Source organism: Girardinichthys multiradiatus, chromosome 11 (assembly GCF_021462225.1).
Source record: "Girardinichthys multiradiatus isolate DD_20200921_A chromosome 11, DD_fGirMul_XY1, whole genome shotgun sequence".
In the NCBI taxonomy this organism is placed as follows: Eukaryota; Metazoa; Chordata; class Actinopteri; order Cyprinodontiformes; family Goodeidae; genus Girardinichthys; species Girardinichthys multiradiatus.
In genome coordinates this window covers 1,807,501-1,834,465 of record NC_061804.1, presented here as the reverse complement: position 1 = coordinate 1,834,465, position 26,965 = coordinate 1,807,501, and the positions used below count along the sequence as shown (strand labels likewise).

At 44.9% G+C, this 26,965-nt stretch overlaps 1 protein-coding gene across 2 annotated transcripts; it reads right to left on the bottom strand.

The window, feature by feature from the left end:
- Positions 1–4,242: 4,242 nt before the first annotated feature.
- lcp2a (lymphocyte cytosolic protein 2a) lies at positions 4,243–26,679 on the bottom strand. Of its 2 annotated transcripts, none has more exons than XM_047378272.1 (22): positions 26,443–26,679; positions 26,065–26,368; positions 23,273–23,335; positions 23,073–23,119; positions 22,717–22,782; positions 19,684–19,712; positions 19,131–19,168; positions 15,243–15,429; positions 14,950–15,044; positions 13,639–13,702; positions 13,382–13,459; positions 13,132–13,157; positions 12,820–12,839; positions 11,299–11,409; positions 11,187–11,205; positions 6,617–6,629; positions 6,426–6,510; positions 6,081–6,136; positions 5,862–5,926; positions 5,509–5,583; positions 5,038–5,187; positions 4,243–4,740 (listed from the first exon to the last, which is right to left on the bottom strand). In XM_047378272.1, exons 2-22 carry the CDS (start codon positions 26,134–26,136, stop codon positions 4,591–4,593), a joined length of 1,509 nt encoding a protein of 502 aa, XP_047234228.1. In that variant the 5' UTR covers positions 26,137–26,368; positions 26,443–26,679; the 3' UTR covers positions 4,243–4,590. The 2 variants fall into 2 exon arrangements, with proteins under 2 accessions (XP_047234228.1, XP_047234229.1); XM_047378273.1 differs by having other exon boundaries at positions 6,081–6,133; positions 26,443–26,675.
- Between the last annotated feature and the right edge of the window lie 286 nt (positions 26,680–26,965).

Genomic DNA, 26,965 nt, shown 5'->3' with positions numbered 1-26,965 from the left:
ACCCAAAGGACAATCCTCAGTCAGAGATCAGTTGTAGTTTCCACAAGTTTATTAAAACCAGTCTGAATTCAGAGAGGAGACGTCACACTTACACTGGTACCTGAAAACGTCTGTGTGTCGTCTCACTGGGGGCTGCGTTACATTACATTTTATACCCCACGCTGCTATGCAGTACACATACACAATCATTTCTGTCTGTGGATGTCTCCCCAGCAACAATATCAAAGAAACAGAGATATATTTCATCATTTAATTAAAGAAATGTTTCCCACACGTCTTCAGGAATCTTCAGTGAGAGGAGTTACCATGCCTCCCTAATCCACTGCCAGCTTCTCACGATACAGACAGAAAACACCTGCAACCTTTAACCTTGAATAATAAACACTCATTGTGTAAAAACTGGACTCTATAATACTAGAGGCTACTCTTATGTTTTTCTAACTATCATAACTAAAAACTCTTAATAATAATCAATCTATAAGCAGCAAAGTCCCAAATATATCTTAGTTTTAGCTACTAATAATAATGCATTTATATTTCCACAGGGCCCATGGTAATTCTAGAGGAGCTGCAGAGATCCGCAGCTCAGGTGGGAGAATCTGTCCACAGGAAAACCGTTAGCCGTGGACTCCACAAATCTGTGGAAAAGTGGCAAGAAAAAAGCCAGAAGAAGTCCAGCTTGCCACAAATAAACATGTGGAGGAAGGAGCTCTGGTCAGCAAAACGTTACGTATGGTGAGAAATTAACGTCACGGTTAACACACCATCTCCAGGCTACGGCAAGGCAGGTTTATCTCATCCCAAGTGTTTTACAGAACATCAAAGGAATGACAGAAAGAAAATTTCAAAGCATAAAAGAAAAATATATTAAAATACGATATTAGAGGCAAACATTTCATTAGTCAGACTCTTTGATCAAAAGCTGCAGCAAACAAAATGTTTTCAGTCCAGATTTAAAGGAACCAACAGTTTCTGCACATCTCAGGTTTTCAAGCAGTTTGTTCCAGATCTGAAGAACATAGAGACCAAATGCTGCTTCATCTTGTTTAGTTCTGGTTCTGGAAACAGTGAGTGAGCAGGTCTCTGGAGACCTGAGGGGTCTACATGTTTAATACCTGATATCATTCAGTGCTTTATGGACAATCACAGAACTTTTAAATCTATTTTTTGACAATGCAGAACTGGTTCTGATATGATCCATTTTCCTGGTGTTGGTTGTTGGACCACTTGTTGCTGAATAGTGGACTACTTGCACAGACACCAGGCCTCCTGGTGCTTTCAGCCATTTTGTATCCAGGACATGGCGGCTGATATGACACGCCCCAAGTCTGACGTCACAGGGCGCTATATATGGAGGCCTCCATGTTGAAAACCCCACCTTCAGCTGGAAATCTTGACAAGGTTACCACGCAACTGAAGCATCCTCTGGAGAAGAAGAGATCCCAAGTGGAGTCTTCATTTATTCTCTCTCGTTGGCCAACGAACAATTCATAACTGAGGTTTCTGGACTAGGAAGGCCAGAAATTTCACTTTGCCGATCGAAGACGTGAGTTTAACACGTAACTAAAAACACGGAGTTTGAGGAAACGAACCGCCATCGTGCTTCATCCCTAGTCGACTGCTGATGGTCAGATCCTATTTTTCCTTTTCGTCAAGAAGGCCAAAGGACGGGACTGACCGCTCTCTTGGAGTCTAACTGCAGACGTGCACAACGCTTCAACCCCCCCCTCTTTCCCTCTCACTCGCTGACCCAGAAGGAAACTTCACCAAGTAAAACCCATCTCTTATTTAATCTTTTATTTCTTTATTAGAAGGCCTGGGCAGGGTCAGAGGTTGTAGAGTGATCAGAATCGCTAGTTAGGATCTCATGTGTTCTGAATGATATGTGCATGTAACCTTGCTTATTGAAACTTTGATGTGTTATGTTGATATCTGGATCTGCCTAGCTCTGTGCGTGTTTTACTATCTGGGAGTCAACGCGGGTCCAGTAAGACTGGACTGTTAAAATAACCTCATGGTAAAATTCTCCATTTCCCTTTGTCTTCAACCTCACTGCTCGCTAGCTTGCCACCAAAGGTTTATAACTCTTTGTCTGCTCAGGAGTTGGGGGAAGTTTTATGATCAAGACATCACTGAATACAGTTGGAGTTGCGCCCCCTCCCACTCTCCTCTCACCACCACACCTCTTCGTCATATTCTCAATTTTGCCATAAATGCTGGTTGATTCAACACCCACTGCTGTTTTCTTTATTTTTACTTAGTTAGATGTGTTACCCTTGTTATGTAGAATTTTGCATGTTGAGTAGGTGAAGATTAATAAATATTCACATAGATAAAGAGAGAGCGTTTTGTGTTCATTGTGTGCAAAAAGTGATTTGTCAGTCAAGATAAGGTTAAAGGTTCCACACGTTTCGACAGAAACGGTCGATTAAACTTTGACATCTCCGGCAATAGTTATTAATTATTACGGAGTATTTAATAGTTGTAATTGTCAAAGGCGTTGAGCCGCAATTACAACACCAGAAACATCTCTGGTCTCGATTCAGAAATGAGGATTTTGGTTAAGAAATTATTTTGTCAAATTACGATTTGTAATTATAATTATTGATCAAGATTAATCAATCAATAATCATAAACCCAACATGGTCAAGCCTTTATTCTGGTGGTGTTGGTTCTAAGCTGACTTAGTAACAGACTTCATGTGGTACTTAAAGAGGATCTAAACGCCAAATCAACTTTTTTTGCAGATAATCTGTATTAATTGGGCCTTAAGGGTGCTATATTTATGTTACATTGCTTTTTTTATTTTATGTAAACTTGTTCAATTCTGCAACGTTTCCTAAAACCGTCTTAGTGCTGGAAATTGGTTCAAACGGTACAGGTCGGTACATGATTACGTCACAGCCCAGCGTTTGGGTATAAAACCGTCTCACTCAGACTCGCCCTTGTAGTGGCTGCGGGCATCACTGAGTCAGCGGCTCGAACTGAAAAGGCTCAGGCCCACTGGGCTCCATAAATCCTCTCTGAACCTCCTGATGATCTATCCCTGGCGAAACTACTGGCATCGCTCTGCTAACTCTCCTTGTTTCAATATGTTAAATTAAGCTAGCTGCCACTTCCCTCGTCCTCCTGACCACACCCCCGCTTAACCCCCTCCCCTCATCTTCACACTTGGCCACGCCCCATTTGGTGGCATTTTTCATACTTTGTTTGGGGGCGGAGTTATTCTTTTCCATCGGGTTTAGTTCCACTTTAAAGTTTAGATCCTGTTGTCTTTTGTCCCTTTGAGTCCCGTTGAGCGCTGATCTCAATCGTCTTATTGTATTTCGTCTACACCACAGGGGAAGTGGAGCAGGACCAGGGCGAAGCCAGAGGAAGCTCTAGCGGAGGACTGTAGTCCGACCTGGTTCCCTCAGATCAGGACCGCTGGCACTGAGGTTCTGATGTGACCCAGGGTGGCTGAACACATTGAACACCAAACCTTCTGATATTAAAATAAAAAAAACATTCAGCATTTCCTTTCAGCTCACAATGATGCACAAACTCTGTTTGTCATAAATCCCAATAAAATACTTTGAAGGTTTTGGTTCTAATCAGACAGAACATGAAAATGTTGATGGGATGTGGAGCTGGAGCTGGAGGGACCGCTGAGAATCCCAGCTCCTCTCAGCAACCATCAGCTTCAGGTTTATCTAGAGACAACATTCAAAGCACAAACACGCCTCTAGAACCAGAGGAACAAAACATGAAGACCTTTCAGTTCTTCAGAATTTCAACATGATGCATGTTTTCCTCTGGAACCTTTTACAGATTCATTTCCTGGAAAGACTCATTTTTAAGGTGTTTCCTGTAGAGGATGGATGGATGGATGGATGGATGGACTTCACTCTGTCCTACTGAACACCACAAGTTAACCAGCTCTGGGAGCAGTCTGATGATGTCTCTGTGATGCAGAAAGCTGCTTTATGGTCATGACTCACATCTATCTGCAGAAGGTTTCTGACAGGATTTACATTAAAAGGAAGGGACTAAACATTGAACTTTGCACTTTCTTCAAAATGGTATTCATCAGTAGATCTCCAGGTTCTCTGAAGGTCGGCTTTGCCTTTCAGTTTGAGCCCAGTTCCTGAACCCGACTATGGCAGCATGTTGTGCTGCGTGATGTTACGACAGTGAAGGACTAGAGAGGACAGGTTATTCTGGAAGAATCTGTCTGATTTCAATAAAACTCCAGAACATGGCTGATGTTTCCTGATGTTTTAATGAGATCAGCTGAGCGGCAAACTGACAGATTTACACTGAAATAAAGAGAAGCTGAATTAAAGGTTGGGAGGTATGAGGAACATAAAACTCTGCTGTAGTTTTAAACTTATAGTTTCTTTGTTGGGTCCATATGAGAGAGATCCAACACGAACTGTCAACAAAACATTCAAATATTTCAGAAACAATATTCCTTAAAAACTAGAAAATAAAAGAAAGAACAAACAAAAGAAAGCAGCATGTGCAAAGATGGAACATTTTCTACTCGTCTGACGTTTGAAGTAAACATTCATCTATATTCTCCCTGTGGGTTAGGTCTGGTTCAGTCTGTCAGGACCAGTTCTGTCCCGTCATATAGTATGCAGCCGGGTCCGACAGCAGACACTGGTTCTGTTGGCTGGAGCTCCTGTTTTTAGCATCAATCAGGACCAGAGGGGACTGGGAGTAATGGCTGATGATGTCACTGACTGATGGGAAAAACTGGAAACACAAAACACAACCATTACAAGTGAGTTTGCTGCCCCCTACTGGTCAGTACTTTAAATGATAACAAGTGGGTCTGCAACCTGAGTCAAATGAAAGATGATGAAATAGGATCAGGATGGGAACTTTAGAGCATATCTTTAAACACGCAGTGATTCAGCAGATGTTTAGACGTTATGTTAAATACTGATGTAGCTGAATACGTCTGTTCTGGCTTCACTTTTTAAAATTAGAATCCATCTTTGAACGAAGCAGACGTTTTCATATTGCTGAAGAAGTGGGTTAAATGTTCACCTCCTGGGCTTTGAGTCCAGTTCCCAGTTGGAACTGCTGGTTCTGCTGCCTAATCTGGATGTTGTAGACTTTGTCCTGGTAGAAGACCATCAGAGTGAAGGGCTGGTTGGCCTGCTGCCGGGTGCTGTCCCTTACCAGGTACGCCCCGTCCTGGACACAGACAACAGAAAACAGTAAATAACTTCTTACCTCACCTAACAGGAACATACCAGGCTGTGTCAAAAGGTTCTGCATCTTCTTCTCTGTCATTCAAGTTTTTCTGTTATCAAGCATCTAATATGACGATGTGTTCAGGAAGTTTTCAGAAATGTTCTTCAGATGTGTGATTTCAGATCCGATTAAGTTCTAAAAGATTTTAACTAAAAAACAATTCACATCTCACTGATAATTGTCAAAGATATTCAGACTCCTGACCAAACTGACAGCTGAGCTCCAAAGTTTACCGAGTGTTGGATGTTTAGTTGCTGTTACCTTGTCGACCTGTTTCAGACATCCTTCAGCCTGACCGCGGGTCACTTTACCAACATACCACTGAGGGTCCAGAACCTGCACACCAACAAACACACTGAGCTGCATGATATTTCTCAAACACTAATACAACAGCTCCCCCTGCTGCTCAAACAGGGGAACAGAAATGTTTTTACTGGCTGTTTTTTCTGAGCCCAACTCCGGAGATCATTTTAAGAGCTTTTACCATATTTTACCAAGTTGCTAAAGTTTAAGGTTTTTAAACACTTTTTTAACTTCGTATGGCATACACAGAACCCTGTTCATTACCAACATGTACAGATCTGTTTTTAAAGCTGTCAGTAAGCGCTTCTCACCCCAGTGGCAGCAGCTGCAGGAGGACGACTGGACCCCACCATGCTGCCTCTGTGTTCTGCTATGGCTGCAAACAAACACGGCAACGTTTAAGACAGATGGAGCTTTGTGCAGCTAAGCGGTAGACCGGCAGAAATCAGTGGAACCAAATAAATGGGTTTCCTTAAGCTCTAATCAGAACATATTATTCAGAAGTCTGGACTTGATCAGGTTTCTCTTACCAGACTGAAGTTTGTGAGGCAGAGAGGCTGAAGAAGGAATGCTGGGGGGCAAACTGCTCAAAAACAGAAAAAACAAACATGTTAGAGATAATCTGAGACATAAACCTTTAACTCATGACCTCAGATGTGGACAGGAACCCCAGGGCCGCCTGCTCAGATCAGAACATTTGCGTTAACATTCAGTTAGACAGTGGAGTGCCTCAGGGCGCCATTCTGGGCAAACTGCTCTTTGTTTTATCTTAATTTCTATACGTAGGGGAATGACTTCATTCCTCAAAGTTCTTCTGATTAGATGGATAATGAAGAACAATCAAATGGTCCGTGTTAATATTGTAAAGGATTTACCAGCTGGCCTGCTGTGGAACAGGTCCGGGGATCCCAGGGCGGGGCGGCAGACTTTTATGAAGAGGGAACGTATTGTGTTTAGGAACTAAAGGAAAAGAAGCAGAATGAAGGGATTTCCTTTATTAACTCAGTGGTTAAATGTCAGAGAAACTATATTGAAAGCAATGAAACAACTGATCAATAAAACTCACCATCTTGTGTTTGCTAAAGAGAAGAAAGGGATCAAAGGTTAGTCTCCATTATTAGTACAAATATAATTCCTGTCATTACTGGAATAACATCAGAACATTTCTTTACACGTGTACATGTAGTCTCTGTAGAACCTGGACCTTTTTTACTAATTCAGACATGATCCGAAGTGAAAACCTACAGATAAGGTAGAACCTTACAAGGGTCAGAACCTCACACAGTTGAGGCATACCTGCAGGTGTTGGTATAAATTTCACCCGAAAGTTAAATATCTGTAACCACAAACAATCTGGACGTTGGCAAATCTTTCAACCTGGAAAGAGCAGCTTCTAACCCACTGGCTCTCAATAGGCGGCCCGCGGTCCACATCAGGCCCACAAGCTGCATATTTTTTTTCCTCAAGCTGTAATTTAGATATGATACAATATCAACGTCCCCTCCTTGAACCGCCACCTTAACGTGGTGGAGGGGTTTGAGTGCTCAAATGATCCTAGAGGCTATGTTGTCTGGGGCTTAAATGCCCCTGGTAGGGTCTCCCATGGCAAACAGGCTCTAGGTGATGGGTCAGACAAAGAGTGGTTCAAGAACCCCTCATGAGGACCAAAATATCGAGGCACGTGACGTCGCCCGGTACGGCGGAGCCGGGGTCCCACCCTGGAGCCAGGCCTGGGGTCGGGACTAGTCGGAGAGCGCCTGGTGGCCGGGTTGCTCCTCGTGGGACCCGGCCGGGCCAAGCCCGAATGAGAGACGCGAGGCCATCCCCCAGTGGGCCCACCACCTGCAGGGGGAACCGTGAGGGACCGGTGCAAAGAGGATTGGGTGGCGGACGAAGGTGGAGACCTCAGCGGCCCGATCCCCGGATGCTTAGGCTGGCTCTAGGAACGTGAAATGTCACCTCGCTGGGGGGGAAGGAGCCTGAGCTTGTGCGGGAGGTCGAGAGATATCGACGAGAAATAGTCGGGCTTGCCTCCACGCAGAGCGTGGGCTCTGGAACCCATCTCCTTGAGAGGGATTGGACTCTCTTCTACTCTGGAGTGGCCCATGGGGAGAGGCGGCGGGCTGGTGTCGGTTTGCTTGTTGCCCCCCAGGTCAGCCGTCTCGTGTTGGGGTTTACCCCAGTGGATGAGAGGGTCGTATCCCTGCGCCTTCGGGTTGGGGAGAGGTCTCTGACTATCATTTCAGCCTACGGGCCGAGTGGTAGTGCAGAGTACCCGGCCTTCTTGGCGTCCCTGTCGGGGGTGCTGGATAGTGCCCCTCCCGGGGACTCCATTATTCTGTTGGGGGACTTCAACGCCCACGTGGGAAACGACAGTGACACCTGGAGAGGCGTGATCGGGAGGAATGGCCAGGAATGTATTCAATTCTCACCTCCGGGAGAGCTTTGACCAGATCCCGGGGGATGTTGGAGACATAGAGTCCGAGTTCCATGTTCTCCACATCTATTGTCGATGCTGCTGCCCGTAGCTGCGGCCGTAAGGTCTACGGTGCCTGTCGCGGCGGCAATCCCAGAACCCGGTGGTGGACACTGGCAGTAAGGGACGCTGTCAAGCTGAAGAAGGAGTCCTATCGGCTGTGGTTGGCTTGTGGGACTCCTGAGGCGGCTGACAGGTACCGTGAGGCCAAGCGTGCTGCGGCCCGGGCTGTGGCAGAGGCAAAAACCCGGGCCTGGGAGGAGTTCGGTGAGGCCATGGAGAAGGACTACCGGTTGGCCTCGAAGCGATTCTGGCAAACCGTCAGGCGCCTCAGGAGGGGGAAGCAGTGCTTCGCCAACACTGTTTATAGTGGGGGTGGGAGGCTGCTGACCTCGACTGAGGACAATATCAGGCGGTGGAAGGAGTACTTCGAGGATCTCCTCAATCCTGCCATCACGCATTCCGTGGTGGAAACAGAGGCTGGGGACTCGGGGTTGGACTCTTTCATCACCCAGGCTGAAGTCACCGAGGTGGTTAAAAAGCTCCGCGGTGGCAAGGCTTTGGGGTTGGATGAGATCCGTCCTGAGTACCTCAAGTCTCTGGATGTTGTAGGGCTGTCATGGTTGACACGCCTCTTCAACATTGCGTGGCGGTCGGGGACAGTGCCTCTGGACTGGCAGACTGGGGTGGTGGTCCCCCTTTATAAGAAGGGTGACCGGAGGGTCTGTTCCAACTACAGGGGGATCACACTCCTCAGCCTCCCTGGTAAGGCCTACGCCAGGGTATTGGAGAGGAGAGTCCGACCGATAGTCGAACCTCAGCTTCAGGAGGAGCAGTGTGGTTTTCGTCCCGGCCGTGGAAAACTGGACCAGCTCTATACCCTCTACAGGGTGCTCGAGGGTTCATGGGAGTTTGCCCAACCGGTTCACATGTGTTTTGTGGACCTGGAGAAAGCATTCGACTGTGTCCCTCGTGATGCCCTGTGGGGGGTGCTCCAGGAGTATGGAATCGGGGGCCCTTTATTAGGGGCCATCCGGTCCCTGTACGAGCGGAGCAGGAGTTTGGTCCGCATTGCCGGCACTAAGTCGGACCTGTTCCCGGTGCATGTTTGACTCCGACAGGGCTGCCCTTTGTCACCGGTCCTGTTCATAAATTTTATGGACAGGATTTCTAGGTGCAGCCAAGGGCCGGAGGGGGTCTGGTTTGGGGACCAGTGGATTTCGTCTCTTCTTTTTGCAGATGACATGGTCCTGCTGGCCCCCTCTAGTCAAGACCTACAGCATGCGCTGGGGCGATTCGCAGCTGAGTGTGAAGCGGCTGGGATGAAGATCAGCTCCTCCAAGTCCGAGGCCATGGTTCTCGACCGGAAAAGGGTGGCTTGTCCTCTTCAGGTTGGAGGGGAGTTCCTGCCTCAATTGGAGGAGTTTAAGTATCTTGGGGTCTTGATCACGAGTGAGGGAAGAATGGAGCGGGAGATCGACAGACGGATCGGTGCGGCTGCCACAGTAATGGGGGCGCTGTGCCGGTCCGTTGTGGTGAAGAGAGAGCTGAGCCAAAAAGCAAAGCTCTCAATTTACCGGTCGGTCTACGTTCCTACCCTCACCTATGACCATGAACTTTGGGTCATGACCGAAAGAACGAGATCCCGGATACAAGCGGCTGAAATGAGCTTCCTCCGTAGGGTGGCCGGGCACTCCCTTAGAGATAGGGTGAGGAGCTCGGAGTAGAGCTGCTGCTCCTCCACATCGAGAGGAGCCAGTTGAGGTGGCTCGGGCATCTATACCGGATGCCTCCTGGACGCCTTCCTCGGGAGGTGTTCCAGGCACGTCCCACCGGGAGGAGGCCCAGGGGACGGCCCAGGACACGCTGGAGGGACAATGTCTCTCGGCTGGCCTGGGAACGCCTTGGGCTCCACCCGGAGGAGCTGGAGGAGGTGTCTGGAGAGAGGGACGTCTGGGCGTCTCTGCTGAGTCTGCTGCCCCCGTGACCCGGTCCCGGATAAGCGGAAGACGACGAGTACGAGTACAATATCAACGTTTCCCTACCGGGCGGCACCTTGTATGCACCTTGTTTCCACACCAGATGCTGGTACGTCCGCTATAGAGCAACAGGGACTGTCATCTCCATGACAACAACGCGCTGACAGCCTATCACAGTGTCACATTCCTCCTGCAGTGCCAGCACCATGTTTTACTTTCGCTCTTGGACCGGTTCACTAAGTGACGCTTAGTTCTGCTAAAGAAAAATCAACAATTTAGAGACAAATGAAGGGAACCAGTTGCCTTCATTCTCTCTCCAACCAGAACAAGTCCTGTGTGCTTGATTGGCCAGGAGACCATAGCGATGATAAAATGAGTGCAAGAACTGGTCATTTAAAAGCTCCCTTCCTCAGGGTTCTGAGTCAATAGCTGAGATGGTCTCATCAGGCTGAGACCAGCATTCCTCTGACATCTTTAACACAACAATTTAATGCAATAGAGCCACGTTTGACAGATAGCGAAACTGGTTCTCATTCCTGAGATCCCGATATCTAAACGGTGAGATATGTTACTCTATTTTAGCACTGATGCTGTTTCTGAATTCCTTAGATGCTTGATTCACCTTATATTAGCAGAGCAGAACATTTTTACTTTCTTTCTTCAGATTTTTTTGTATATTTGAGTTTATGTCTAATTGCATTATATTTCTGTTGATCTGAACGAAAAAGCATATTTTGTTACTGTGGTGTGATAATAAACGGACCCTTGACTTGTTGAAAATATTTTTTTGACCCTTTAACATCTGGATCTGAGTATCTCTGCAGCCCTTCCAAAACCAAACCAGAAGAGCAGTTCTGATCCACTTCTGTTAGTTTCAAGGTCAGGATTGTCTACTGGTTGACCAAGGCAGTGGGACGTCACACATGAAGATACCAAGATCTTTCAGGTGAAACTATGCAGCAGAGGCTTGAGTTCAGGCCAATAAGGAAATGTCCCGTAGATTTCAGAATAACCCCTTCAGGAGGAGGATAATCCGCAGGAACATTCAGAACCTGAACCGATCCTTTAGTTCTGTCAATATTGATCATAGATTCAGAAAAGGTCTAAAAATGTCTGATCAGAAGCTTTAAACTGAATTATTAATTATCCAAAATGTATCAATAAAAAGTGAAGCACAGTACCTCTCTGTGTCCATCAAACCTGTGAAAACAAACACATCAAATGAATATGAGGCTGCCTGGAGAAACTAAACTCTACACAGAGCAAACAATCGGAGCTGGATCAGAGGAGGACCTGCTGGGTGGTGCTCCTCTGGCAGAAGAGTTGCTCCTGTTCACTGAGGAGGAGAATGGAGGAAGACCAGGAGGTTTGGACCTGGGGGGATCAGAGGCATCCTGCTTGGGCCTGGGAGGACCGACACATTCAGACACATGGTGAGTAGATCTTCATGTCTGATCTGTAGCCTAACTGATGCTAAACACCAACAGGAAACACTGATCTGCACAGCTCGCTTATCAACAAATAACACACCTCAAAAATCTGTTTAATAAGGATTTAACTGATGTGTGTCTAAACTTAAAACTGCTGGACTGGTTCCTAACACCGCAAGAACATGTTAAAGTTTGGGAAAAACATCACCACTAAGCCTCAGAAGCATGAAAAGGGACATTTCTAAGGGATGGGTGAACATTCAAAGCTGAATCAGACAGAATTCAAACAAGAGATGGTGAGTGATGTTAAACTGGGTTTTATGGTATGATGCAACTTCCTGCTGAGTTCAACACAGAAACAGTCAAGTTAAAAATAACCTGTCATCTGTCATCCACACTTAGCCGCAATCTTCTTAAGTGGTCTTGGTCAATGGTTCATCAGAACTTCTGAAGAGTTTTTAGTTTTTTTTTTGGACTTCTTCTTCTTCTTTGTCCCTCAGGTTCAGGTCTGTGTTCCCATCATAGAGACGCAATTTGTTCCCATTTTATTGGTTAAATCCAAGAAAAATGCTCAGAAGAGCTTCTGCTGTCCTCCTGACATGACTCTGTCTCTTCTTTAATTTATACAACAAACATCTGTTTTTGGTTAATTTAGCATAAAACCAGCTAGCAGCAAATCTATTAGCTTGACTCTTTCTGAAGAAGACACACAATCACATTTTACCATATTTTGTGAATTAAATGGACTGAACTTATGTAGCGCTTTTCCAGTCATACAGACCACTCAAAGCGCTTTTACACTAGAGCCAGATTCACCCAATCACACTCACTAACACTCACACACCGATCAGTTGGCTACTTGAGGTTAAGTGCCTTGCCCAGGGGCACATCAACATATGGCAGGATGTGCTGGAATCAAACCCACAACCTTCTGAGTGCAAGACAACTACTCTACCTACTGAGCCACAGTCACCTCTGGCGTCTGGCGACTGTTATGATTGTTATGCATTTTTTTTCTCCGTTTCTCCGTACAATTTTGTGTTAAACTGAATCTAAGTAGAAATCAGTTCTCATCGTGGCTTTTTTTCCATAAACTTGGCCTACAGCAGATGACCAGATGAAGGATGAAGAAGCTCTCAGGTCCTCTATTGGGTCCTACAGACATGACATTCAGAAAATGTTTACTTGTTGGTGTCGATTTTTGTCAGTTTTCATTTTTCCAAGATTTTGGTAAAGACCAAAAATACCAAAATGTTCTGAGAACAAATGACTGGAACTGAGTGAACAGAGTCCAAATGAAGACTTAGAAAGACCGTCAGAAAGCCTGGAGAACTACCCATCAAGACTACTTTAGAGGATTACAAAGGGGTGTCTGTGTACAAACCTCCAGGATTGTGCACCAGGCTGCAAGAAAAAAAAAAAAAAAAATCAAGTTATAAACGTTAGGTTGCAATATTTGTGTGATTTTCTTCCTGGTTGTGACAAGGTTCTTCAGGGTCGAGTTGTCAGACTTCCTGTTTTCAGTTTAATGTGTCACTTACAGCTTAGTTTTTTCACAGTTACGGATTTTTTTTTCACAGATTAATAACGTCAAGTTTATAGTACTGAGATGAATAACAGTAGGAAAAGTGTTATCAGCTGTATCAGATCAGATCAGGTATTTAAGTTTACTTAAGAAAACGTAAAGACAACTTACTCTGTCTGCGGAGTTGTACTGAGGTCCTGAGAAAGAGAGAAAACAAAATTCAGCTTCAGCAGAGAAAACCTTTAGATTATTCCTGCCATGAAAAAAAAAAAAAATATATATATATATATATATATATATATGTATATATATATATATATATACATATATATATATATATATATATATATATATATATATATATATTTGTATATAAGTGGACTTGAAGTCATCCAGCAGGCGGTCCGGGTTCTGGCTTTACCTCTGACGGGGGAGCTGGTGTTTCTCGAATCACGGCCAGGTTTGCTGTCGCGACACACCTTCGGTGGCCCTGAGGGAACTAAATGCAAATACGTCAACAACATTAATGTTATCAGAACCACAGACATTGTTTGTCAGAGTCACATGACCTGAACCAGGATTCAAAATGAGAAAAGTGTGGATAAAGTGAAACTGTTGGTTCCTGGTCTAATAGTTCACCTGAGAAAGCTGGATGCATTTAGGTTTTCTTGAACTTACAGTTTCCTGGTGGTCGTCCAGCTCCATGGGGGGATGGGTCTCTTCTGGACAGTGATTCTCCAGGCTGCAGAAACAAGAAATTAAAGACAAAGTTAAGTTAAAAAAAATAACTATAGTTCAAACTCTAAACCAGAATCAGATAGCAAATATTGGTGGAATGAAAGCTGGAGAGCCTTGCTCAGACATGCTGAGAAGATGTTCAGGTAATCCCAGCTATGATTCATTTATTGGTCAGCAGGAGGATGGAACCATATTTCTAACTTCAGGTCACAGTTTTTTGGTATACTTAGATCCAACTTTAATATTCAGTCAGGAAAATCAGATTTTATGAAAATCTCTGAAGCCAAGATACTTTGTCAACTTATATATCTTTTCCTGAAAGACATTCTTGAACATCAGGCTCCGAATCATTCCGAAAAAAGATGGAACTGACCTTTAGGTCTAAAGAGGAGCTAAAAATAATACTAAATGTGTGAGAAAAGAACAATTTGAAGGGATTTCCATATTTCTCCCACTAATAAGCAGAATATCATGAAGCCATTCAAGGTTTCTGGAGAAACACCTGGGAGCAGCTTTAGCTGGATCCTCTGGACCCCTCAGATAGTTCAGCATCATCAACCATCATTAATAAACAGCTGATGGAAACACACTGAGCAGGGACTCCTTTAGGAAACCTTTGTCGAGCTTCTCTGGGATGGACCACCATACTGTGATGAATATGGTCAGATATGTCACAGTTCTAGATCTTTGGTGGAAAAAATGGAGGGAAAGGAGCAGTGAGGCTCTGTGATGGTCTGTAGTTGTTTCATGGTATGGGGTTGTATCAGTACTCTTGGCAAAGCTTGCTTCCTCTTCAGTGATGGCAGCCGTAAAGGAGAAAGGTCCTGTAGCTATAGAGGTGAAAATCTGCTGCCTTCAAGACCACTTCTTTTCCTGGGCCATCTATGCATTTTCCACCAAAAACATTGGCAACCACATTTTAAACGTCTGTCTGAGGAAGAAGGAACTCCTTTCCGACAGAGAAGACAACCCTGTACTGTTGGCTTGGTGTCCTGATTGACCGCACAACTTCAGATGTTGGGAGAAGGTAGAGGAACATTTCAAAGTGGGAAAAGCTGCACTGAATGAATGCATGTTAAGGAATAAGCATCAGAGCTTCATTCTGTCTGCAGCTGAAATAAATTAAAATAACCAAAGTTTGATCATTTCTACTTGTATTTTCTGCTCTCTCTGTGGGTTGGTGATGTATGATGCACGCCCTAAAAATCTCCAACATACATGTCACATCAGTTTAACCGTGTTCAGACTCACCATCCGGCCCGTGGGTGCAGAGAGAGTTGAGTTGGGGGGGCGGGGACACAGGGCAGGGGGCGGGTCTCTGGTTGACATGTTGTTGTCCCTCCTATCTAAACACACAAAACACACACAGAGTTTGGTTCATCCACTCATATTTCAGGCTGATGACCTCAGAGCAGCTTAGGGTGGTTGTTTAATATTTAATCTCAAGTGTTGATGCTGATGGCAGCTGAGGAATGACTTTAACATTTTAAGCCCAGCTGCAGACTTCAGCCTCATTAATATGCGTGTAGCAGTAATGTCAGTACCGATGTAATCACCGTCCCCAATAGGCTGAGAGGGGCACAGTTTGTGAGTCAGGTCCTCTGCAGGTTCAGAAGGAGGAGGCTCGTAGTCGTTACCCGGGTCCTGTTCCTCGTTCGGGGACTCGTAGTCTCTGTCGTCTTCATCATCGCTGTACGGACTCTCGTAGTCATCATCAAACTCTTCATCATCCTGTCGGAGCAGAAGATCATGTTCGATTTTAATACCCTTTTATACTATAGTTTAATTTCCGTCTGGACATAATAAAGCAAAACCTGACCAGGTTCTCACCGAACTATAAAACATGATGTATTTTAATGCATCATTATTTGTTCAACCAACATGAACCAAGAGTCATGAGGAATGAGTGAAAAACATCCACCGTAGTGCTTCTAGAAGATCTAAGAGGGAGAGAAGCAGTCAGGTGCTGCTGGAGCATTCAGCTGTGTATTAACACAATGTCAAGATGTAAAGACATCACCAATGATCTTAGAGCAGCAACTGCTGCTGTCCATCAAACGGGGAAGAGTTCAAAGGTAATCTCCAAACATTCTGAAGTCCATCCTCCTACAGAGAGGAAGATTATTCCCAGGAGGAAAATATCTCAGACAGCTGTCTATCTTCCCAGGATTAGAAGTCCAGCAGATTCAGCCCAAGGTCAGAGCGTGAAGCTCAGATAAAAGTCCAAAAACCCAAGACCTCCATCTCAGACTCTACAGGCCCCATTTAGCAGGTTAAAGGTCATAACAGGACAGTTACAACACTGAACCAGTATGGCTGTTTGGAAGGCTTGAAGATGGAAGCCTCTTCTCTCCGCACACAGCAGCAGATCTCCTTAAGAGTCGCTAGGAATAACAAGAGTCAAGGTGGTCCAGTCAAAGTCCAGATCTCAACTGGATTTAAATGAAGTGGTGAAACTTTAAGAGAGCTGTGAAGAGACAAGTGTCTGCAAACCTCAATGAACTGAAGCAACATTGAAAAGAAGATTGGGCTCAAATAGTGTCAGACAAAAAACCACAGCTGAGAGAAACTGCTGCTGAAGAAGGTTCTACAAGCTGCAGGAGGTTCTACAAGCTACTGAAGGAGGTTCTGCAGCCTGCTGAAGAAGGTTCTACAAGCTGCAGGAGGTTCTACAAGCTACTGAAGGAGGTTCTGCAGCCTGCGGAAGAAGGTTCTATAAGCTGCAGGAGGTTCTACAAGCTAATGATGGAGGTTCTGCACCCTGCTGAAGAAGATTCTACAAGCTGCAGGAGGTTCTACAAGCTACTGAAGGAGGTTCTGCAGCCTGCTGAAGAAGGTTCTACAAGCTGCAGGAGGTTCTACAAGCTACTGAAGGAGGTTCTGCAGCCTGCTGAAGAAGGTTCTATAAGCTGCAGGAGGTTCTACAAGCTACTGATGGAGGTTCTGCACTGTGCTGAAGAAGATTCTACAAGCTGCAGGAGGTTCTACAAGCTACTGAAGGAGGTTCTGCAGCCAGCTGAAGAAGGTTCTACAAGCTGCAGGAGGTTCTACAAGCTACTGAAGGAGGTTCTGCAGCCTGCTGAAGAAGGTTCTACAAGCTGCAGGAGGTTCTACAAGCTACTGAAGGAGGTTCTGCAGCCAGCTGAAGAAGGTTCTATAAGCTGCAGGAGGTTCTACAAGCTACTGAAGGAGGTTCTGCAGCCTGCTGAAGAAGGTTCTATAAGCTGCAGGAGGTTCTACAAGCTACTGAAGGAGGTTCTGCACCCTGCTGAAGAAGATTCTACAAGCTGCAGGAGGTTCTACAAGCTACTGAAGGAGGTTCTGCAGCCTGCTGAAGAAGATTCTACAAGCTGCAGGAGGTTCTACAAGCTACTGAAGGAGGTTCTGCAGCCTGCTGAAGAAGGTTCTATAAGCTGCAGGAGGTTCTACAAGCTACTGAAGGAGGTTCTGCACCCTGCTGAAGAAGATTCTACAAGCTGCAGGAGGTTCTACAAGCTACTGAAGGAGGTTCTGCAGCCTGCTGAAGAAGGTTCTATAAGCTGCAGGAGGTTCTACAAGCTACTGATGGAGGTTCTGCACCGTGCTGAAGAAGGTTCTACAAGCTGCAGGAGGTTCTACAAGCTACTGAAGGAGGTTCTGCAGCCTGCTGAAGAAGGTTCTATAAGCTACAGGAGGTTCTACAAGCTACTGAAGGAGGTTCTGCACCCTGCTGAAGAAGATTCTACAAGCTGCAGGAGGTTCTACAAGCTACTGAAGGAGGTTCTGCAGCCTGCTGAAGAAGGTTCTATAAGCTGCAGGAGGTTCTACAAGCTACTGAAGGAGGTTCTGCACCCTGCTGAAGAAGATTCTACAAGCTGCAGGAGGTTCTACAAGCTACTGAAGGAGGTTCTGCAGCCTGCTGAAGAAGGTTCTAAAAGCTGCAGGAGGTTCTACAAGCTACTGAAGGAGGTTCTGCACCCTGCTGAAGAAGATTCTACAAGCTGCAGGAGGTTCTACAAGCTACTGAAGGAGGTTCTGCAGCCTGCTGAAGAAGGTTCTATAAGCTGCAGGAGGTTCTACAAGCTACTGAAGGAGGTTCTGCACCCTGCTGAAGAAGATTCTACAAGCTGCAGGAGGTTCTACAAGCTACTGAAGGAGGTTCTGCAGCCTGCTGAAGAAGGTTCTACAAGCTGCAGGAGGTTCTACAAGCTACTGAAGGAGGTTCTGCAGCCTGCTGAAGAAGGTTCTATAAGCTGCAGGAGGTTCTACAAGCTACTGAAGGAGGTTCTGCACCCTGCTGAAGAAGATTCTACAAGCTGCAGGAGGTTCTACAAGCTACTGAAGGAGGTTCTGCAGCCTGCTGAAGAAGGTTCTATAAGCTGCAGGAGGTTCTACAAGCTACTGAAGGAGGTTCTGCAGCCTGCTGAAGAAGGTTCTATAAGCTGCAGGAGGTTCTACAAGCTACTGAAGGAGGTTCTGCAGCCAGCTGAAGAAGGTTCTATAAGCTGCAGGAGGTTCTACAAGCTACTGATGGAGGTTCTGCACCGTGCTGAAGAAGATTCTACAAGCTGCAGGAGGTTCTACAAGCTACTGAAGGAGGTTCTGCAGCCTGCTGAAGAAGGTTCTATAAGCTGCAGGAGGTTCTACAAGCTACTGAAGGAGGTTCTGCAGCCAGCTGAAGAAGGTTCTATAAGCTGCAGGAGGTTCTACAAGCTACTGATGGAGGTTCTGCAGCCAGCTGAAGAAGGTTCTATAAGCTGCAGGAGGTTCTACAAGCTACTGATGGAGGTTCTGCACCGTGCTGAAGAAGATTCTACAAGCTGCAGGAGGTTCTACAAGCTACTGAAGGAGGTTCTGCAGCCAGCTGAAGAAGGTTCTATAAGCTGCAGGAGGTTCTACAAGCTACTGAAGGAGGTTCTGCAGCCAGCTGAAGAAGGTTCTATAAGCTGCAGGAGGTTCTACAAGCTACTGAAGGAGGTTCTGCAGCCAGCTGAAGAAGGTTCTATAAGCTGCAGGAGGTTCTACAAGCTACTGATGGAGGTTCTGCACCGTGCTGAAGAAGATTCTACAAGCTGCAGGAGGTTCTACAAGCTACTGAAGGAGGTTCTGCAGCCTGCTGAAGAAGGTTCTATAAGCTGCAGGAGGTTCTACAAGCTACTGAAGGAGGTTCTGCAGCCAGCTGAAGAAGGTTCTATAAGCTGCAGGAGGTTCTACAAGCTACTGATGGAGGTTCTGCACTGTGCTGAAGAAGATTCTACAAGCTGCAGGAGGTTCTACAAGCTACTGAAAGAAATTCACTTCATTTTATTTGCAGATGAAGATCTCCTGATCTTATCTATTATTTTGAATAATGAACTTCTAGTACTTCGTTAAAGTTTAAATAACTTTCGACAAACAGCAGAAAAACAGAGAATCAAAGAAGTAAAAATAATCCAGATGAACATCAGACTCACAAACTCGTCTTCACCCCATCCTCCATCAGCGTTCATCTCTGTAGAGCAGAAATCAGCACAGATGTTAGAACCTGTTCCAGTTTTATACTTTTTCAGAATTTAAAGACATATTGAGTGAATTCTACAAAGATCTGTGGTTCTGATGTGCCCCAGTTCTGAAAAGAACCAAGCAGGCCAGTTGGGCCAGAGAACCAACTCGGACCCACTGGTTCTGTCTCTCTGGCCTTTAAGCCCCCAGAAAGTTTAACCAAATTTTTGTAGAGAGATAAAACTAAATTGTTTCAGAGGGATAAACAGAACATCTGATAGAAAAGTTTTAGTTTGGTTCCGACTACTGTCTGGTTGTTGTGTTTCAGATCAGTAAGGATCCAGAACTTCACAAAGGGAACCTCAGGCATTACAGAAGGATGTGTCATCTCAGTAGCATTTGACTTGTTTCGATTCTAACTTATAATATGCTAATAATGCAACTGGAACCAAACACAAGGAGTCCAGTTGATCATTTCCAGGACACAGATCTGTTCATGAGAGAAACACCTGAGAACAGACTCACCTGCTGGTTCGTTGTATTTGGGAGGGGGTCTGTAAGAGAGAAAAACAGGCTCTAAGAGCAGCTAATAATCAGGGTCAGGGTTGTTTCCACATAAAAATTACCCAACATCTCTGTGAGGAAAATTTACAAACTCTTTCTGCAGAATATTTGCTTAAAAATGTAATAAACAATATAAACAATGGAAGTATAGGAGGAATTTGTGTTTTTAGGTTGAGTAAAAAACAAATATGTTAGAAAACTGTTTCATATAACAGCTGAACACAGAGACCCGCTGAACATCAACAGACCAGAGGTGGAGCATCTAATTTAAGGAGGAGGTCAGAGCACAAAACCCCAGAGTTAAAAGAAAATGATGGTTTGATCCAGAAACAGGTAGCCAGCCCTCTCTGAACACGTTTGTTCACAAACACATCTCAGCAAATAATAACCACACATCCCTGATTGGTTTGAGGCTAAACCAAACAAACTCCGCCCCTCTCCCAGAGTCCACCTGTAGTGCTGATGATGCTCTTAATGGGAATAGGGAATGGGTTACCACTGTTTCACCTTTGACCCTGCTGTCTTTCTGGTCGAAGGACGTATTTAAAGTGTTCAATAAAATCAACAGAGAGCCGGCTGGCATGTTTACACCGACATATAATTAGTGCTATATGCTTTGTAAATAGGGTGTTTTAGGGGTAACTCACATCAGGAGCGTTGCATTAAGACGCATATTCCGGCGCCTTCAACACACACTGAACTGATACAAATCTAAATTTACCTATTTCTACATATACAGAAACATAAGTAAGTTGCTACACTAAAATGAATTTATTACACTGTAAAATGTCCGCTATGCAAATCTTTAAGATATTAGCTAAGCATTCCTTCTTCACATTTTCAATAGCCAAACTCATGAAGAATCGAGAGAATTTGGGTGCATAATACTTCAGACTGAGCAGAAATCTGCGGACCACATGCAAACTCTGATGAGCCGCATGCAAAAATGTTTACAGAACGTTGACTTTCTTTCAATCAAGTAGAAGAAAGCACTCTCTGACCCTTTCAGTTCCTCTGCTCTTCTGACACCAGAATGCTTTGAGTCTTGTCCATTAAAAACAATACTCTTCATCAGTCAGTTGCTAGTTTTCTTGTGTAGCAGGTAACAGATCAAACTTTTTTTCCATGGTTGTTTAACTCCTCATGTTGCATGAAAGACTGGGAAAGCAACCGTTGACTGAAAATCTGGAACTGGTTCTAGTTTAAAAAAGGGACTTTGAGAGGATCACACCTCTAACCTCTCAGGGAATGTTTATTCCGGGTTGTCGGAAAGACACTTTGGCTGATCATTGGACCTCAGATTGAGCAGGAGGGGAGGTGCTACAGGAGGACGACCTGCTGGGGTAACTTTTATTGCCATCTGATCTATTTCTACCTTAAACGAGAGCCATGTCCTCATCCTTGGCAGCCGAATGTGTCCCCAATGTGGTCGGACTCTACCAGGTCCTGATGCTGCTGAAGGATCCCGTTTGACCAGGACCAGGAGTTGTGGAAAAGATGGTGTCTGGTTTTGTCAGGGTCTCATCAGACGAAGTGGTTCCATAGGTATCGCTAAGCCATGGGTTTCAGAGATCACTGAGGGGTTTGGAGCAAAGTGGGAAGCAGCTAGGATGAAAGTCATCTACTCTAACTCTGAGGTCATGATTCTCATCCAGAAAAGAGGAATGTTCTGTTCAGGTCAGGAGGGAGACCCTGCCTTAGGTAGAGCCGTTCAAGGATCTCAGTGTCTAGTACCTGCGTAGTGGCAGGAAGGACACAGAGATAGATGGAGGGACTGGATCTTTGTCTCTGTAATAAGGGAGCTGCTCTAATCTGTGGTGTGAAGAAGGAGCTAATCTGAAAAGCGAGGCTCTGGATTTACTGGTCTATCTCTATTCCATCTTTCACCTAGGGTCTTGAGACATGGATCATGACTAAAGGAACAAGATCCTGGATCCAATCTGCTGAAACAAGTTTCTTCTGTAGGTCAGCTGGACTTTGCCTTAAAGATAATCTGAAGAGCTCAGCAGGAGTCTGCTGGTACAGGTTATCTGATCAGAATACCTCCAGGACTCCTCCATTTGAAGGAGACCCCAGGACAGACACAGGGTTCTCGGGAGGGACTATATGTCCCTTTAAGCATGGGGACACCGTGGTTCCCTCTTGGAACAGTTACCTCCATGACCTGACCTTGGATCAGTGGAGTAAAAAGAATGGCTCGTATATTTTACAAATCAAACTGTTAGGAATAACCTTTATTAATTTGACTCATAGCTGTTTTCACCATTTATACCATAATGATATAAAGCATAAGTTTAATGTTTCCCTTTTGTTAAAAGAGGATAAGAAGCTCATAAACATACGGTACAAGGATAAATGGCCCAAGGTTTGTCATAAATAACCTGAAGCTGGGGCACTGGGGTTGGTGGTGGAGCAGCTGGTATAACTGGTTTGATTAGAAAGCTACAGCACACTTAGATTAAGGATGTACACCCGCTACTACACAACCTACCAGATAGACACCACAATGGTGACACATAGTCTACTGATAAACACTGAGGGAGGGAACATCCATTGCATTGGAGTACCAGATATAAAACTACATGTGACCTTCTATCGAGGCTCTACGTCATTCTCTAACAGACGGCGACGGTCCGAGACGGGAGCCTCAGCGCTGATCTCTGTAATCATTCCTCTGCCTTAATTTAGATTAAAGGAGCTAAAAGTTAGAAACTGGTTGAGAGTCGTTCCTTTAAGAGTCAGAGTTAGATAAAGTGTGTGATTGCTTCATGGTGACCAAGTACCGGAGGAGCTCAGAGGCGTCTGACCACCAGCAGGCTGCAGTAGCTCGGACAAAACGCTGACTGAGAGTCCTCGGCACTGATAGTTCCATTTTTCAGGTTTTTACCAGGAATGTTGTCACAGGTTAATGCGTCGTTGATGAAGCTGTGTTTAAAGCTTTTAAAAGGTATTTTTGTGTCTTTATATTTTCTGTTTGTGTGCATCAGAACATACTTTTTAACAAAGAGGCCTCTTTTCTTCACATTCTTGTGGATTTCACTGCTGAGCTTAGAGATCATCCTGCAGACACACAAACACACAAAACACAGACGAAAACAGCCACAGAAAAATATAAGATATTGTCTTAATGTCAAGGATCGAACTCTGCAGGGCATACAGAATGTAGACCTGAGCATAAAAACAAAGGTAATTATTATTATTATTACTGTAAATAAAAACGTTATTTTAAATAATATGCATGTTGAGGTTCAGAAACTGTGTGCTGTATGCAGTTTTTCAAGGTGTTTTACAGGAAGAACGGAGATAAAGTTTCTGTTTAGTTTGAGGTGACCGTCAGGTCAGCAACTTACGGAGCGTGAAGCTTTGGGAATTTCTGGAGGTCGTTATCTGTCAGATTCTGTAAAAATCAAAAACACCGTGAGGCTGATGTTACATCCAGGAACACTTCATAGAAGGACGCATCGTGGTTTTCATCCATCCACCTTCCTCTCCTCTGCTGCCTAACAGAGTTTCTGAATGGATGTTTTTGACTCTTTGGTTGAGAACTCACCACAAATCTGGAGCCGTTGATGGAGTTCTTCAGCACAACTTTATCACAGCCGGGGAGGTTCATCTGCCAGAAAAACATATTTAGTCTCAGAGTTTTTAACAGTGCAGAACATTTGATTTCAACCACAAAATTACTCTACGGACCTCATTGGCTCATAAAAACACGCTGAAGCTCAGAAACTGTGCAACACACACATCTACTGGCTCCTCATAGTGTTTCACGTGCCTGTTTGTTAAAAAAATTTAGGTTTTTTTCCCGTCAAGTAAAGCCCAAACCACCGAAGTCCAAAGAGAAGCAATAAAGGCCCTCAAAGCCTGGAGATGATCAAGAGCACCTCTGACAGCTTGAAAGAACATTGTAAGAAATGAGAACTGGATCAAGAGTTCTGCCTTTATTTAAGGAAATAAAACACATTGGATCTATATTAGAAATTACTGTAGCATATTTTTCTGATTAACTGGGACTAATGGGACAGAACGTGTCAGTTTCAGTGATGGTCAGATGGTCTACAGGTTCATCCACATCCATCAGCTGCAGTAAGAAGTTTCCATCTATTTATCAGAGGCATCTTCATTTTCTGTCTTATGGTTTGTTTCTCCTGGACTGTTATGATCATGCATCAGACAACTGGATCCTCAACAACACACTTCCTGTAGCCACCAACCAGCTCCTGGCTTCAAGCTCACTGATTTCTGACTGCTCTTCTTGGCAGAAACCTTCAACTATCTGGCTGCTGATTTGAGGTGAAGTTGGAGAATTTGGAGGAAGGTCTTCATCATTATTCAGTATTCTACATTCGGTGGTCGCAGTGGTAGAGGTTCGTCTTGTAACCGGTGGTTTGCCGGTTTGAATCCCTGCTCTGTCTGTCTCAGTCGTTGTGTCCTTGGGCAAGACACTTCACCCGTTAAACATTCTGATCAATGTTTAACAACCAATCAGAGCGCCAGAGAGTCCTTCATCAACACTTCAACCTGGTACCAACTGTCAGACTCGAAGTGATGATGCTCCTCTGCAGTAAACTGTAAAGTGCAAAAAAAAAAAAACACAAACTGTTTGAAGAAATGACATAATCTCTTTGTTTTCTCCTATGAGACAAATATGAAACGAGGCGACCGAAAGGGGAAACCCTGCTGCTCTTCACCCTTCACTCCTACAACAAGACCTCTTAATGGACAAGCATTAATTCTTAATCAATCTTATCAAGAAAATGCTCCAGAAGTGATCAAAGCAGAGATGTTTGGCCAGAAGTCACACCAACATGTTGGTTCATATCAGCACAAACACCTCACAGCAGCTGTAAAGCACGGTGGTGGAGGGGTAATGATTGAGTGGACCATGAATCCCTCTGTGTACCAAAGTATTCTGGAGTCAAATGTGAGTCCATTTGTCCAACAGGTCCAAAGTAGATCATCAACAGAACAATGATCCCAAACACAGCAGCAGATCTACATCTTACAAAATCAAGGTGGTGCAATGGTCTAGTCAAAGGCCAGACCTCACAGTGATTGTAAAGCTGTTGTGGGACCTTCAGAAGAGCTGCACTGACCCAAGCAGCATTGGAAAGAAGAGGAGACCAAAGTTCTTCGACAGATGTGAGTCTGCAGAGTTACTGCTGCTGAACAACGTTCCACAAACTGGTGAAGGAGGTTCTACAAGCTGCTGAAGGAGGTTCTACAAGCTGCAGACAGAGGTTCTACAAGCTGCAGACAGAGGTTCTACAAGCTGCTGAAGTAGGTTCTATAAGCTGCTGAAAAAGGTTCTACAAGCTGCAGACAGAGGTTCTACAAGCTGCTGAAGAAGGTTCTACAAGCTGCAGACAGAGGTTCTACAAGCTGCTGAAGTAGGTTCTATAAGCTTCAGACAGAGGTTCTACAAGCTGCTGAAGAAGGTTCTACAAGCTGCAGACAGAGGTTCTACAAGCTGCTGAAGAAGGTTCTACAAGCTGCAGACAGAGGTTCTACAAGCTGCTGAAGAAGGTTCTACAAGCTGCAGACAGAGGTTCTACAAGCTGCTGAAGAAGGTTCTACAAGCTGCAGACAGAGGTTCTACAAGCTGCTGAAGAAGGTTCTACAAGCTGCAGACAGAGGTTCTACAAGCTGCTGAAGAAGGTTCTACAAGCTGCAGACAGAGGTTCTACAAGCTGCTGAAGAAGGTTCTACAAGCTGCAGACAGAGGTTCTACAAGCTGCAGACAGAGGTTCTACAAGCTGCTGAAGAAGGTTCTACAAGCTGCAGACAGAGGTTCTACAAGCTGCTGAAGAAGGTTCTACAAGCTGCAGACAGAGGTTCTACAAGCTGCTGAAGAAGGTTCTACAAGCTGCAGACAGAGGTTCTACAAGCTGCTGAAGAAGGTTCTACAAGCTGCAGACAGAGGTTCTACAAGCTGCTGAGGTTCTATATTTATGTTTCGACCCATGAAATCAGAAAGAGAATAATGGTGTGGTTTCTTGTTGCCTTGACTGTATGTAAAATGTTCTTCTGACTTGGTTCTTGCCTGGGTTCACCATTCAGGAACATTTTGCTCAGCGTTAGCAGCTGAATTAGCTAGTAGGCTGTTCCTGGAGCTGAAACAACTATCTGAGCAAAGTTAAACTGGACCAGCTTCCAGGAAGCAAAAGGAATATTTTCTCCTACATGACATCGTGCAGCTGTGACAGTGAGACTGCTTGTTGGACCAGAACCCGGCCTAGTTTCCTACAGGTGCTGAGTTCAGGGCCCTTTAGGGTTCAAGAAGGTTTAAGATGTTTGTGGCTGGAAACAAATGCAGACACAAAGAAAGAAAATACTCCTCACCCGCTTCAGATAGTCTGCCAGCTGCTGTGGGTTCCACACCATCACATCTGACATGTAGGGCACCAAACTCATCCTGCGTCCACCTTACGTCTCCTCGACCCTCAAAGACACAACTTCTGTCCAGCTGATGTCAAAGCCAACACTTTCACGGCCTACTGACTGGAGACCAACATCTGAGGGTCACAGGATTAAACCCCAAGGATCTCTCTGGTTTTTATGCTCAGTTCTTCAGTCCGCTGTTCCTCTGCTGGAAGCCAGTCCTCCACAGTTTGATTCTCTCCAACCACTCTCTTCTCTTCTTCCTCTGAAATGAAAAACCAAACTCAAGAAAACGAAGTAACTGTTTTCTTCAACTTTCACTTCCTCAAACTAACCCACCGTCTCTCAGTCCACAGGCCTCCTCTGAAGACACCAGCGAGAAGATGGCATAAAGAAGGCAGACATGTCACAAAAGACTCAAGATGGCTTCCTTCTTTCTCTCTGCCTCTCTTCTCTCCCCTCCCTTCCTCTTTGAGGAAGTGAGTTTGCACCAGGGGGGTTGAAGCAGCATCTTCCTCCTTCCCCTGTGTGACCACAAAGCAACACAGCTGCAGCTGCACCCACTTGTTGCAACTTGGCCGCTATCAAGAAACGTAGCTGAGAAAACTAGAGGAAGTAAGAACAGATAACTGACTCTGGATCAGTGTTAAGCTTCAGTCTTGTAACTGCCTTCCCTTTTAACTGAACCTGTGTCAGTTCAGTGGACTCAACGCCTGCAGCTGGTGCACCAAACATTTCAGCATCATGACCGCTCTAACTGCAACTTTAAAGAAAAGCAACTGTTATCATTCATCCAGATCATTTTTGTGGACATCTGATTCACATTTAGGAAAACAGAACTGCAACAGAAACACATTCAGTT

Bases quoted from the DNA above. Each gene is read 5' to 3' on its own strand.
- lcp2a (XM_047378272.1), bottom strand. From the start codon at position 26,136: ATGAGTTTGGTGCCCTACATGTCAGATGTGATGGTGTGGAACCCACAG. The intron at 13,703-14,949 runs GTGAGTCTGAAC...TTGTTTCTGCAG, and splicing joins CTGCACCCACGGGCCGGATG to CCTGGAGAATCACTGTCCAG. The intron at 13,460-13,638 runs GTAAGTTCAAGA...ATTTGCATTTAG, and splicing joins TGGACGACCACCAGGAAACT to TTCCCTCAGGGCCACCGAAG.